Raw genomic sequence first — 13,622 nt, 5'->3', positions numbered from 1 at the left:
GAGAACCCTAGGAGCCACCCTGGATGACATCCCAGCTGTATCTTAACAAATATACCCAAGTAAAACTAAAGGAAGGTATAAGAGAAACCTTGAAAACTTTATGTAGCAATATTTCCAGGCATTGGGCCTGATATGGTTCTGCCATTGTTACCGGTAACACTTCCAACACATTTAAGTTGAAAACCCAAGTGTGAGAATCAAGACAATGACCATTCCGGCATCTTTGGTTTGTTTTGTTTATTTTGAAATGGGGATGGGAGAAGGGATGAGTGGGATACTCCTCTGGCTCAACTAGGTTCAACTGGGACACTGTACAGAAAAATGCCCGATAGCGCTGTCTTGGCCCCAGCTGAATGCCAGCCAACGTTGGCGCTTGAAGATACTGTTCTGCTGAACTGTGCTGAAACTTCGACTTTAATACTCAGATTAATTCAGAACCGTAAGACATTTGACTCCTGACAAGGTTAGCTCAAAAGTCTGGTGAACAGCTCCCTCCAGCCCTTCACTGACTGGGGTAGCTCCTTGTAACTGCTTGTGCTGCTGCAACACTTAACTCTTCAGGGCCCAACCGCTGGCGCCCCCTCTACACTTCAGGGTCCTCTCGCTAGGCACCCCCTCTAACACTTCAGGGTCCTCTCACTAGGCACCCCCTTGACACTAGCTGGCTCCTGGATCCCTGGGACCTTCACCAGAGTGGTCCCCTCTTACACTTCAGGCAGACCCTCAGGGGCAATTCACAGAACTCATGAACTTGGCATGCTTTCCTGGAACTGAACCCCTCTATCTCCACTGGTCCTCGGCACACCGGATCCTCTCTGCAGCTCAGCTCAGCTCTCTCTCTGGACTCTCAGGCAGCCAACCGAGACACCAGTTCCTTCGGACAGGAGGAGAGACAGCCGTACCCTCCCTCCTGGGACTCTGCTTCCTGCCAAAGACGCTGTGTCATGCGCTCCCCTCAAACTTATACCCACACCCAGAATCCTCTGTGGCAGAATCTGCCTTCTGGGGTAGATACAGGCCTGAATGAACCACTGATTGGGTTTCCTTCACTGCCCAATGAGAATCCTCTCATGGAGCCAGTGGGGAGACTCCCCTCTCAGCAGCCACTCCTCGGAGACATGACAGCCCAGCTGAAAATCATGGCCCTGTTAGGCAGCCAAGGCCCACTATGCTTCTACCTAGCACCTACCTTGTAGGGTGCTACATCTACTTTAAAGACAAATTAAGACTTTGAACTCATCAAACATTGGGGATTAGAAATTCCAGGCCCCTCCCCCCATTTAGGAGGAGTTCCCCAGGAAACAAAGAGGCAAGTTCATGATAAAAGTTAGTACGAATCGCAGGAAGAGGAAAGCCGTCTGAAAGATTAGTTCCACAAAATGCAAAACAGGATACAGTGTTCCTTAATCTAAGGAGGTTGAGAGTCCCTTGACCTCTTTGGTTTTTGTTTCTGCCAAACCAGAGTAAGTTAACCAGGAGGAGAGGGCCTTTTGGCAGATGAGGGACCCCTGGCAGTGGAAGGAGGAGGGATCTCTTGGGTTATCAGCCCCAGGTGTAGGAGTAGGCATTCACCTTCAGAAAATGATGAGAAGCTGTGGGCCTTGTTCCAATATGAGAAGTTTAGGCGAAATGGAAAGAACCATCTGTATGTTATGTCCTTTTCAGCCAGAACTTGGAGGAGTTTCAGAGAGCGATGTATGGTAAAGGGGGAGAGGTCCTCAAAAGACCTGGCCTCGATGTCCCTGAATAGTGAGCCTATCTGAATACCTGGACAATTTCATCACCTTTTCCTTGACAAAGTAAAAGTTGGGTTTAACTATAATGTCTCTCGGTAGACCATCAGATCGCGTTGGTTGCAAGGCGCTCTTCACTCTTTCCAATTACAATCGGTGTTCAGGGAGGTCTGGGATTAAGTGCTTGATGAAAGAATGAATTGCATGGTTAACTTCTTTCACTGATTCATGGAATCCTCTGACTCTGAAGTTGTATAATTTTGAACGGATTTCATGGTCATCTATTTTGGACAATGCAGTTACCAACTGATCCTGGATATCCTGTATTCTGGAAGTGTTTTGGTTAATTCTGGCTACAGATTGATCAGCCTTCCTTTCCATGACTTCCGTGATCCCAAATCCTGCAGTTCAGCATGGATGGAGGAGGTGATCTGTGCAGCTGTTTGGGCCAGACCCCTGAACAGCATTGTGGAAAAAGCGGCCATCATGGAAGGGAACTCAGTAGGGGTGATATGGGGATTGCGGCAAGAAAGTCACTGATGGGTATCATGATAAGGACTTCACATGTCCTACCAATCAGCGATTCAGTAGATGTTGGGGAAGGAGCAGAATGGGGCTGATTACTCACTGTGATATGTACAAAGGTAGGTATTGCAGGGCTCGAGGCATCTTGGTCAGCTATGGATTCCTCTGTATCACAGTCTGTGCTTCCTGTGGTAGCAACCGCCATCCTGGATAGACCGGCCTGCCGGGGAATGTGTTCCAGCTGATTGGATAGGTTCCTCCTGGCAGAGCCTCCGGACATCAGATTATTCCCTGGGTGTTACCAGGTTTATCGCTAGTGGGACGGGACAGGAATGAGTGCTCTGAAGGCTGTTGTGGGGATCAGAAGACTGAAGCAGTGCGGAAAAAAGTTAAAAATAAAATAAAGTAACTCTGCCGCTCTACACACAACTGCAAAAGCTTATACAAGGTGCGCACATGTACGTAAACCACAACTGCACCACAGGCTACATATTCCTGTAAACGTTGGAGTGAGAATTTCTAGGGCCATCATTTCTTATAAAATCTAAGCTGATAAGCTGTAAAGGCATTTAAAGCGTGGCATATTGATAATATTGGGAACCATAGTTTTCCTCTATTTTGTGGGTGCATGCAGTTTAGACTGGGTTCAAACTAGCTGCGGCCGCGGCTTGCAGAAGGGGGTGCGTCCTTGTTCTTTGTTTCAGGTGCGAATCAGGCCAGAATTTTTGCCTGAATTCAGACCTGAAACAGAGCCAAAGACACACCGGACCCTTTCTCCAGTGTGGACTGTGGCTGCCCCCCAGCTGTGAAAACCGGTTCCATTGATAGCCGGTCACAATCTCCTGTAATTTGTATAAGTGTGAACTTAGCTTTAAAGAGAAGCTCCAAAATGTAAAAGTCTGCAGCTACAATTACTGTAGATACTGACTTAATATATAGACATTTAACATCCCTGGGATTCAGCACTGTCATCACCCAAGCTGTTTTTTTCCCTGGTGCCTCGATCATGTCAGTGGGAAGCCAGCTGTGACTTCCTGGCATTTGACAGCCTAGGCAAGCAGAGCAGAAGTGGAAGTAGGTACTTGTCAGAAATACACTATATTATCAAAAGTATTGGGACACCTGCCATGAACTTTAATGGTCCTAGTCATAGATACAGCATCTGTTCCATGCCTCCTACACCTCTTATGCGAGAGGAGTGAATATTTTACTTAGCAGGAGTGTACCTTGCTCGGTCCAGAAGGTGATCTCTGATCCAGGGGGGGTAGGCAATACGTTCTCCTGGTGTTGGATATGTATCAAACAACGATGGTAATTGCTATTCCACCACCCTTTTAGCTGCAATTACTATATGATTTAGTGGTAACATTGGCCCCTTACTCTTCTCCTGGCTGGCAATTTTATTGCTATCCTTGATGGCGAGCTGGATACCTCTAGCCTGCTACGAATGTCCTCCAAGGTTCTCCTATCCTAGGTATCTGCTGCTCAACTTACTGAGCTGTGGAAAAACCCAGATGTACGGAGTTCCTCATGTTTGTCCCAAACGCATAGAATGGCATCCAGAATTGATCTCGCCTTTGCCAATACCACATGTCCATAATTAGTACATGCAGCCTCCTATCTGGCATGTGGTTTGTCAGACTACGACCCTTTATTACTGCCCCCTAGCAGCCTGGACTGGAGGAAGTGCATGGCAATTATCGTCTGGTTGGTTACAAACAGAGAAGATGGTGCAGAAGGTAAAACTGCATAGGTCAAGCTTTTGGTGTGAAAATTCTTCCTCTGCTGCATATACGGTATTTTGGGACACATTTAATGTTGTAATATGTGGACAACACATTACACACACACACACACACACACACACACAGAGAGGGAGGCTTTGCAGACTGAGGAGCATAGGCTGGAGGGGGAATATGCAGCTGCCCCTGGTGATGCAACCTTAGAAGGAGCTTTTCTTATTTGACACTAACTTGGCACATACTACTTTGCTTCACAGAGCCGAGTCCCTTTTTGAGAAGGGTGACAAAAATGGCAATGCTTGAGGAGGATCAGAGAGCACCGGTTAGTGTTCCCTGTATTCATTCTCAGGCAGGGGAGTTGGTTAAGGATCCGGAGGCCATCATGAAAATTGATAGAAAACAATAGAGCCATTACTCCTAAGGAAATAAGAGGCGGCCATTCACTCATTCCTCCCCACACAAATCCCCGGGCCCTGATGGGTTCCCGGTAGAATGGTTTAGACAGTACTCTGATACACTTGCCCCTAGACTACAATCACAATCATGAAATGCTACCTCCTATGTTGGAGGCATATGTGGTTCTCCTTTCCAAACCAGGCCATGCGGCTCATCTTATACACCGATAGCGCACTTCAACGCTGATCTAAAAATTCTTAAAAAGGTCTTGGCCACTGAACTGTCCGTAGTGCTTCCGGCCCTGGTTGATATTGATCAAACGGGCTTTGTGCCAGGAAAGACCATGGATACAAATCTCCATCGTCTATTCACTCACCTGCAAATTTCTCATAAGACGACGGGCACCAGGGCAGTGGGTTCACTGGACATGGCCAAGACCTTTGATTCTGTGGATTGGGGGTATTTAAAGGCAGTGCTGAAGCGTACGGGTTTTGGTCCACATTATTGTAAGTGGGTATCTCTTATACAGTACACCCCAGATGGCATTAAAAATAGGTTCTTCAATTGCCTCCTTCTTAAACTTGACAGGGGAACCAGGCAGGGTTGCCCCTTGTCACTCTGTTTTCTCTAATGATTGAACCATTGGCTGTGACATTACACTCTTCTCCTGAGGTAGGTACACTGGAGGTTGTCTCTATGAGAGAATGCCTGGAACTCTATGCGGACGACATGTTGTTTTTAATGGATCCGGGTCCGTCTTTGCGAGCTGTTTTACATTTTGGATAAGTTAGCAAATTTTTCCAGTCTTAAAGAGGTTGTAAACCCACTTGTATAACTTTTACCTATAGGTGCTATAAATATCTCCCAAACTTGCACCGTTTAGGAGATATTTACAGTGCAAACTGCCGATGACGTCATCGGCGCAGGCGCTCTGAGGGAACGGCCAACCGTGCCATTCCTTCAGAGCTCAGTGCCGTGAACGGCGGCTCCCGCGCGCAGGCGCGGGAGTGATGTAATTGCGCCTCCGGCCAATCAGATGGCCGGAGGACGCGAACCCGGAAGCAGGACGGCAGGACATGTCACCGTCCTGTCGCTGAGGTGGCGGCACGGCGGGGGCTTCGTTTTAAGGCAAGTACTACATAATGAGCTAGTATGCAATGCATACTAGCTCATTATGCCTCTCTCTTTACAGGGCTTTTTTTTTCTCGTTTTTTTTTTTCGACTTTACTTCCTCTTTAAAGTGAATTGAGACAAATCGACCATTCTCCCTCTTGACCCGGGTACTAGGGCTGCGGCGAATGTAGCGCTACAGTTGCAGTGTGTCACTCAATTCACATATTTAGGGGTTTGCATATCTGCAAGGGTGGCGGATTACCCTTGCCTGAATCTGCTACCCCTGTTAGATCTCCTTAAAGGAAGGTTGAAGTATGCAGGGATCTCCCCTTATCCATGTTGGGATGTATCAACCTTTTTATAATTTCTATGTAATTCCCCTATTTGGGTCCTGTGTTCCTCTCTGTTGGGTGCATGGCCTTTTCGGTTCATTCATACGGGGGGGGGGGGGGGGGGAAACTCCCCTCCCAGTATAGGCCTTTAGGCTCTTCAGGAGCCTGGGGGCGGGGGGTGTCTAGCACTCCCTGACCTATACAAATATTTTTGGGCTGAATATTTTTGGGCTGGCCAGGTAGTTTATCCACGTAGGTAGCTCCTTGGGGGATTATGGAGATTCCGCCACAGTATTAGAGGCAGCAGTGCTAGGCTCATATGAGAATCTCCACCTCCTGGTGTAGAGAGGTCCTAGGGCCGAATTTCCCTTGACGGGGACAAAGCGAGCTACCAATAAGGCCTGGGATAATGCTCAGGAATTACGGACACCTGCTTCTGAATCCATATCACCAGCTCCGCCACTGTGGTTCAATCCCCGTTTTCCCCGATTTCTCTCTATACCTGATCCTATTATATGAGCATCAAAGGGGGTTAAAACTTTAGGTGACATTACAAATTTGTGGATCTGAAACGATGATTTAACCTGCCTAATCAGTATCTCTTCCATTACCTTCAATTGAGACATGCATTTGTAGCACCCCCCTAGGTAGGTGCTAGTGAGAAAGTATAGTTTTGAGCTCTGTCTGCTTACCAGAGGGGCTGCAGGTAAATCTATATCACAGGTGTCAAACACAAGGCCAGCGGGCCGAATCTGGCCCTCCAGGCCATTTTATGTGGCCCTCGCACCTCTCCTATAGCTGCAGGAGAGCTCCAGTCCTCCTCCAGACCTTATACTAACTGCTTTCCAGCAATGCCTCCAGCTTCTTCCCAGCAGCACCACAAGGTAAGGGAGGTGCACTGTGATGTGAGGGCGGGGGACTCAAACTTTTGATGGTGGAGAGGCTCTTGACGTCTTATGTAAGGGTAGGGGATGCTCTTGACATCTAGTCTTACAGATACAACCGGCCCTTTTGAGGGCAATCATAATGCTGATGTGGCCCGCGATTAAATTGAGTTTGACACCCTTGATCTATATTGTTCTCTGCCTACCAGAGAGCAGGATCTGTTAGTGAGGTCTGCTCATTGTGCTCAGGATGCAATTTGTTCTGTCTGGAGAGTGTTTCACACTGGTCCAATAGGGAGGCATGTTGGACAGTGGGAGGAAACCTGACAAATGGGTGCACAGGCTTTTGATACAGCCCTGGTGATTTGGCAGAAGAAAAGTGCCTCAGTGAATGCTGGAATACTGTAAAAAAAGCCAGGATCACATGTGCTTGAGGTCTTTCATCTGGATAGCAGAATCCTGGAGGGAGGGGGGGCGGCTGCCTCCTCCTCTGTAGAGGTGCCATCCTGAGGGGCTGGAGAGTAGCAGTGAAGAACTGAACCTGGAGGTCCAGAGGAGAGACACTGGAGGATTTGTCTCTGCAGTACAGAATCTCATGTCTATGGACCTGACCTGAGGGGGGTCACCCCCTGCTCCTAGGATAGTCAGTGGACAGGTGTCGGTTGAAAGGGGATGCTAGTGAGAGTGTCCTGAAGATAAGTTATCATCCACTAAGTCATCTTGCTAGGAAGAGCAAGAGACTTAACCCTTTCTACATTTGTAGCAGTGTGGATTAAGCAGCCTAGCTGTTTCCAATCAACCTAGAAGGCTTGAAGATAGAAGTCCTCAACTAATGTGAATAGTTCAACTGGAGTGTCCCGCTGTTCCCTTCTAGCCCAGTTCCAAATAAAGACCAAAAAAACAAAAACCCTAGACTGTTTGTGCGATGAGCCATCAGGAGCAAGGAAGGGATCCACGAGCTGTATTTTAAGGTAACTGTGTGCTGGTAATTAGGGGAGCCCGTTAATTCATTATTCAGCAAGCCCTGCGGGGACAGTGCTACACATTTATCTCCACCAGGGTGGTAGTTGAGTCCTCCACCTTGGAGAATGCCATACTGGATAATCCATGAAAAAAACCATTGTCAGAATTATACAAGGAATTCTTCTCAGTTTCTCCTCCCTCGGTAACCAGGTGTAGGGAACAAATATGTCATTTACTGGCCTCTTTCTTTCCTGAACACAATGAGTGATCGGTACCAATTACTCCTGTGTCCATTCATCTCTGAAGCATAATAAACTGTGTTTACTATGCTTTAGCTTGTTGTGAATGGGAGAGCTTCCTATTCATTAATCTGTGCAGCTGAGGCTGCAGAGAAATGGACTGATAAATTTATGTTCTCAGTTATTTACGGCAAGGGGTGGGGGGCCCTGTCTGTTAGGCCTTATGGGGCCCCGTGACTTCTAACAGCAGCTCTGCTCTGAGACATAATGATTGACTCCTGCGGAATGCACAGGAACAACATCATCGTGGCCCAGCCATTGAAGCAGCCAAACAGAGTGAACCCAGAAGGAATATTAGGCAAAGACAGAAGCACCCGGAAACCAGCTAGAATGCGGACACTGTAGCGCAGGAGGGTTTTGTTTAAGCCCCAGTTCACACTTCTACATGGATCAAATGCAAACCAAAAAGTATAGATTCACAGGTCATGTAAAAAGAAAGCATTATTTCCAATGACAGCTGTTCACATATATGCGGCACGAATTTGATCCGGTTCAAAAAAAGGTCCGGGGCTAGTTAATGTGATGCGAATTTCTGCTCCATAGACTCCTATGGGACTGGACTGAAATCGCAGTCCAGTGTTCACATCATTGTAAATGGTTTTGTTTTTTTGCCTAGATTTTATATAAAAAAAAAAAAAAAAAATAAAAAAAAAAAAAAAAATCGCAGATCGATCCCCTCACAAATTTGCAATAAATTGTCATTGAAATGCATAATTTGTATAAAAAAAAAAAAAAAAAAAAAAAAAAAAAAAAAAAAAAAACACACAAACACAATGCCAATTCGCACTGTGTTTCACTTTAAATTTGCACCGCATCAGTGTGAGTCAGGGCTGACAGGCAAGTCTGTCATTGCCAAAAAAATGGTTAATGGTAAATTTACCATTCCAGGTTTTGTTATCTACTGCTTAAGAAATGCACACAACTTACAGTGGTAGTAAACTCCAAAGCAGACTATTGCAGTTTTCCATAGATGTAATGGCTGCATTAGTTGTATTCTTAGTTATTAGCGATCCAGCCATAAGTTTGTTGTTTTTCAAAAGAACAAGCTGCCTTGCAGATGTCACAGTTAGAGGGTTGAGACAAACCATTTACCACTGACAATGGTGCTTAAAGCCGAGCTCCAACCAAAAAGGGGAAGTCCCACTTTAAGTCCACCCCCCATAATACCACATTTGGCATATCATCGCTGGACCATGGGACAGGTGACTGTGTGTTTATTCAAAGTCAGCAGTTACACTTTTTGTAGCTCCTGACTTATTAAAAACCAAAATTAATGGAATTCTGCTTTAACAATGATCAGTTTTTATTTAGGTGAAGCCTTTATCCCAAAAGGAAAATAAACATTTGCTGTAACTGCTTATAAAGTATTAGCTCAGCTTCAATTTGTAAGTGTATCTAAAGCCTCGTACACACGCAACGATTATCGGCCGACCGATCGGCCGACTTTTGTCCAGTGTTGGTTGGAATGTGCTCTAGACTGCACACAAATTTTCTCGGCCAACAACAAAAATCAACTTCAGAAGTGATGTCATGTTCTGGTTTACTTTCCGTGTGTTTTTCCTTCTCTGAGCATGCCCAGTCTTGCTCATCAGATTTTTGTCTGCCGAAATCTGTACTGACTGACCGTTCTGTTGACGGCCAACAAAAATTTTGTAGCCTGCACACCAGATTTTGTTCGGCCGAAAAGTCGGAGTCGGTTGTCGGAAGCATCATTCTAACAAGCCGACAATCGGCCGATCGGACGTTGGCCGAAAATTCACGGCCAACAATCGTTGCGTGTGTACGAGGCATAAATCTGCCAGTACAAACACTACTCTCCCCTCACACTGACAATGCTGCTGTACAAAAAGGTGCCTCATGTGCTCCTTCATCCAGAGTGGAGGCACTCCAATACAGGGGGTGAGTTACTGCCCAGATCACCAGGTGAAAACAGAGGGGAAATAATGGCCTAAAAAAAGAAAACAAATGCAGCCACCACATATAATGATTAGTAAGCTACAATATTTTACATTTTTTTTTTTTTCCTTCTTTTTCAAAGATTTAATTCAGAGTTTTTCAAATGAAGACTATACAAATAATGATTTTTTTTCCAAATAGCATAGCAAGGGTACAATATCCAATAGTCTATACAAATATATTTTAATACAGAGAGAAAAGTACCCTGAGGCCCCTTTCACACAGGCGGACTGTTCAGATCTGCCTGTCAGTTTTTTTGGCGGATCTGAACGTTCACCCCATGCATCCCTATGGGGCATCCATCGGATGTCAGCGGAGACATGTCCGCTGACATCTGATCCTATCCGTCAAATCTGGACGGATGGAAACCCTATTTTCCATCCGTCCAGCGGATCGGATGGGAGCAGATGAGAACGGACAGACGGTCCGTTCCCAACCGATTCCCCCATAGAGATGCATGGGGCTCTGACAGCTGTGTCTCCGCACACAGCGCGGAGAACAGCTGTCATCCTCCTGCTCAGCGGGGGATCGCTGGGCGGCCGCTAATAACTAGAACAATGTGAGAGCTTCACTTCCCTGTCAGGCACGTATCTCCTCTGACAGGGAAGTGAAGCTCTCACATAGTTCTAGTTATTAGCGGCCGCTCGCCCCGCCCCCCCCGGTATCAGGTCAGTTCTCATTCACACACAGTCCCGCTGACAGGGATGGATCACATAGTTATATTAGCGGCCACTCGCCCTGCCCCCCCCCCCCCGCCCGGAGTGTCAGTTAAGTCATGTACATCATGCCGCTGACAGGGAATTGAAGAGAAGTGAAAGGCTCACATAGTGACAGCTATTAGCGGCCGCTCGCCCTCCCGGTGTGTCACTTCATTCATGTACAGATCGTAGTAGTAGTGACATCACAGGGAGGCGGGCGGCCGGGACTTTTGAATAATGGACACCGTGACCGGAGGAGCTGAGTGAGTAGGAGAGGGACGCTGATGCTGATGCGGGGGGGGGGGGGTGATAGCTGAGGCAGCTTACCATTGGTATTAGTATTAATTATGCAGCATGAGGGGGTTAATGTATTGTCACTGCTGCATTAGTGACTGACCAGTGGCAGTTAATTAACCCCTTTGTGCTGCATTAGTGCAACCAGTATCAGTGTTAATTAACACTGATACTGGTTGCACTAATGCAGCACAAAGGGGTTAATTAACTGCCACTGGTCGGTCACTAATGCAGCAGTGACAATACATTAACCCCCTCATGCTGCATAATACAAATACCATTGGTAATTAAATTAACCACTTGCCAACCCGTCACAGTACATATACTGTGACAGGGTGGCAGCGACAGGTGTACGTCGCTGCCTGTTTTTGGTGTATGCTCCTGTTCCATCTATTTTAAAATTATTTGGGGGAATAAGTCATTTTCGGTTTTTGGCCAAGGGCATCCTGCATTTTCGGTTTCGGCCCAAAATTTTCATTTCGGTGCATCCCTACTTTTGTGCAAACCAATCAAAATACGCTGAACCTGTGATCTCTGTCTCGGTCACAGAACCCCCCATCCCCCCCCCCCCCCCCCCACACACACACACACACACACATCAGTAAGCATGAGGCATACATTTAACCCATTGATCACCCATAGGGTTAACCCCTTCCCTACCAGTGTCATTATTACAGTAGCAGTGCATTAGCACTGATTACTGTAGTAATGTCACTGGTCCCCCCAAAAGTGTCAAAAATGTCAGTTAGGGGTCCGGTCTGCCGCAATGTCGCAGTCCCGCAAAAAAAAAAAATTTTTATTTTTTTTTTACCAAAAATATGTAGCAGAAAACAAATTGGCCTAAAATGTTTAAAAAAAATTTAGATTTTTAGATTTTTTTGATGTTGTATAGCAGAATATGAAAAATATTGTTTTTTTTTTTTTTTTTTTTTTTTCAAAATGGTCGCTCTTTTTTTGTTTATAGTGCAAAAATTTAAAAATCGCACAGGTGATCAAATACCACCACAAGAAAGCTCTATTTGTGGGGGAAAAAAAAAGGACGTACATTTTGTTTGGGTACAGCGTCGCACGACCGCGCAATTGTCCGTTAAATTAACGCAGTGCCGTATCGAAAAATAGGGCCTGGTCAGAAAGGGGGTAAAATCTTCCGGGGCTGAAGTGGTTACAAAAAGTGAGGAAGGCAGTGGCAGGAAAGGGTGGAAGCATACAATATGAACTGTAATGGTAAATTTGAAAGCTGTGGTGTGGTTTTAAAGGCCAGTATTGAAAATCATGCATTCCTTAATTAAAGGCATTATAAGCCTTTATAATATATATATATATATATATATATATATATATATATATATATATATATATATATATATATATATATATATATATATATATATATATATATATATATATATATATGATTATAAGGCTATTAAGTAGTGGTTACATATGGATTATTTTTGAAAAATAAGGATATTGTTTAGCCCCTGTTCACATTGACTGCAGCTTTGAAATTGCACAATTTCAAAGCTGCATCTGGGAATGCGGCTTCATTGCACCCATGTCTGTTCAAGTCGCACCCAAAAGTAGGGCATGCACTACTATTTCAAATCAGCGCTGCACCGATTTGAACAGTGCCATTGCCGGCAATAGGATGCAACCTGTCAAATCACACGACAAGTTGCTTCAATGTGACCGGGGCTCAGTGTCACTTTAAATGTACTGTAACAACTCTGCAGTGGCTGATAAAAAAAAAAAAAAGGAAGAACTTACAGCAAACGCAACAGTCATCCTGAAAAACTCCAACAATTTCATTTGTAAATTTTATGTTTGAAGTCATGCGGAAAACAACTTGCATTTCCTCGCTAAAATTATCCATAGCCATGTATAGAAGCTTTGGAAGCGTGCCACTAAACTATTTTCAATGTAGGTAAACCTTCCCACATACATACACCCTGCCATGTGGCTGCTTCTCACTCTCCTGCAGCCACATGTGACTGTATGACCCTTGCATGTAACAATCATCCCCCCCCTTTATATTGCCAGTACTATACACACCGGGTAGAAGACAGGCGGCTGTAACAAGAAGCAAAGGGGGTCCATGTCTGCCTGTGATGAACAGCTGATGAGTCACAAGCTTTTCAGGGAAGGTCTGCTGAGAAAACCACTCCTCTACCACTTAACCCATTTCTTGCTGCATGTCTGTATGGAACCCCTCTCATCACAGGGCCTTTAGCACAAAAATAGTTTAAAGCTAACCCAGATTCCTGTCACTGATCACTTGTCTGTCATACAGCAACAATCATATGACTCGCCTCTAAAGACCGATGTGTTTTCATGGTGTGATTACCATGTAGACACGCTCAACACATATAACGTGTGAAATTTTTTAAAATACCCCATTAAATTGGAGCAGTGAGCTGCAGAAAATGTGAAAGAGCAGAATGAATACAAGTGTAATTAACCCCCTTTAGATTTTGAAGCTCTTTAACCCTTTTATGGACCACTGATTAGCTAAAGAACCATTCATTTAGTGTTTTGTTATAACTAAAGCAAGGCATATATATGTGGTCTTTTTTTTGTTTTGTTTTTAGTTCGACCTGTGACAAAAAAAATGAATTGTGTTACTATACATATATACTTGTTTTTCTACAATCTAATCTTTTTGGTAAAAAGCCTGATAAAATAATAAA

General features: G+C 45.1%; 1 protein-coding gene across 2 annotated transcripts in view; it reads right to left on the bottom strand.

The window, feature by feature from the left end:
- LGALS12 (galectin 12) overlaps positions 1-13,057 on the bottom strand; it is a 107,209-nt gene extending 94,152 nt beyond the window's left edge. For both annotated transcript variants that reach the window (XM_082269577.1, XM_082269578.1), the window contains exon 1: positions 12,988-13,057. In XM_082269577.1, coding sequence (XP_082125703.1) covers positions 12,988-13,032 — 45 coding nt within the window. In that variant the 5' untranslated portion in view covers positions 13,033-13,057. The remainder of the gene's footprint in view (positions 1-12,987) is intronic.
- Positions 13,058-13,622: the final 565 nt, after the last annotated feature.

The sequence above is a fragment of the Pelophylax lessonae genome (genome assembly GCF_965119305.1).
Source record: "Pelophylax lessonae genome assembly, chromosome: 10".
Classification (NCBI taxonomy): Eukaryota; Metazoa; Chordata; class Amphibia; order Anura; family Ranidae; genus Pelophylax; species Pelophylax lessonae.
The sequence above is the reverse complement of the archived record's forward strand: the minus strand, read 5'-3'. Positions and strand labels throughout refer to the sequence as shown.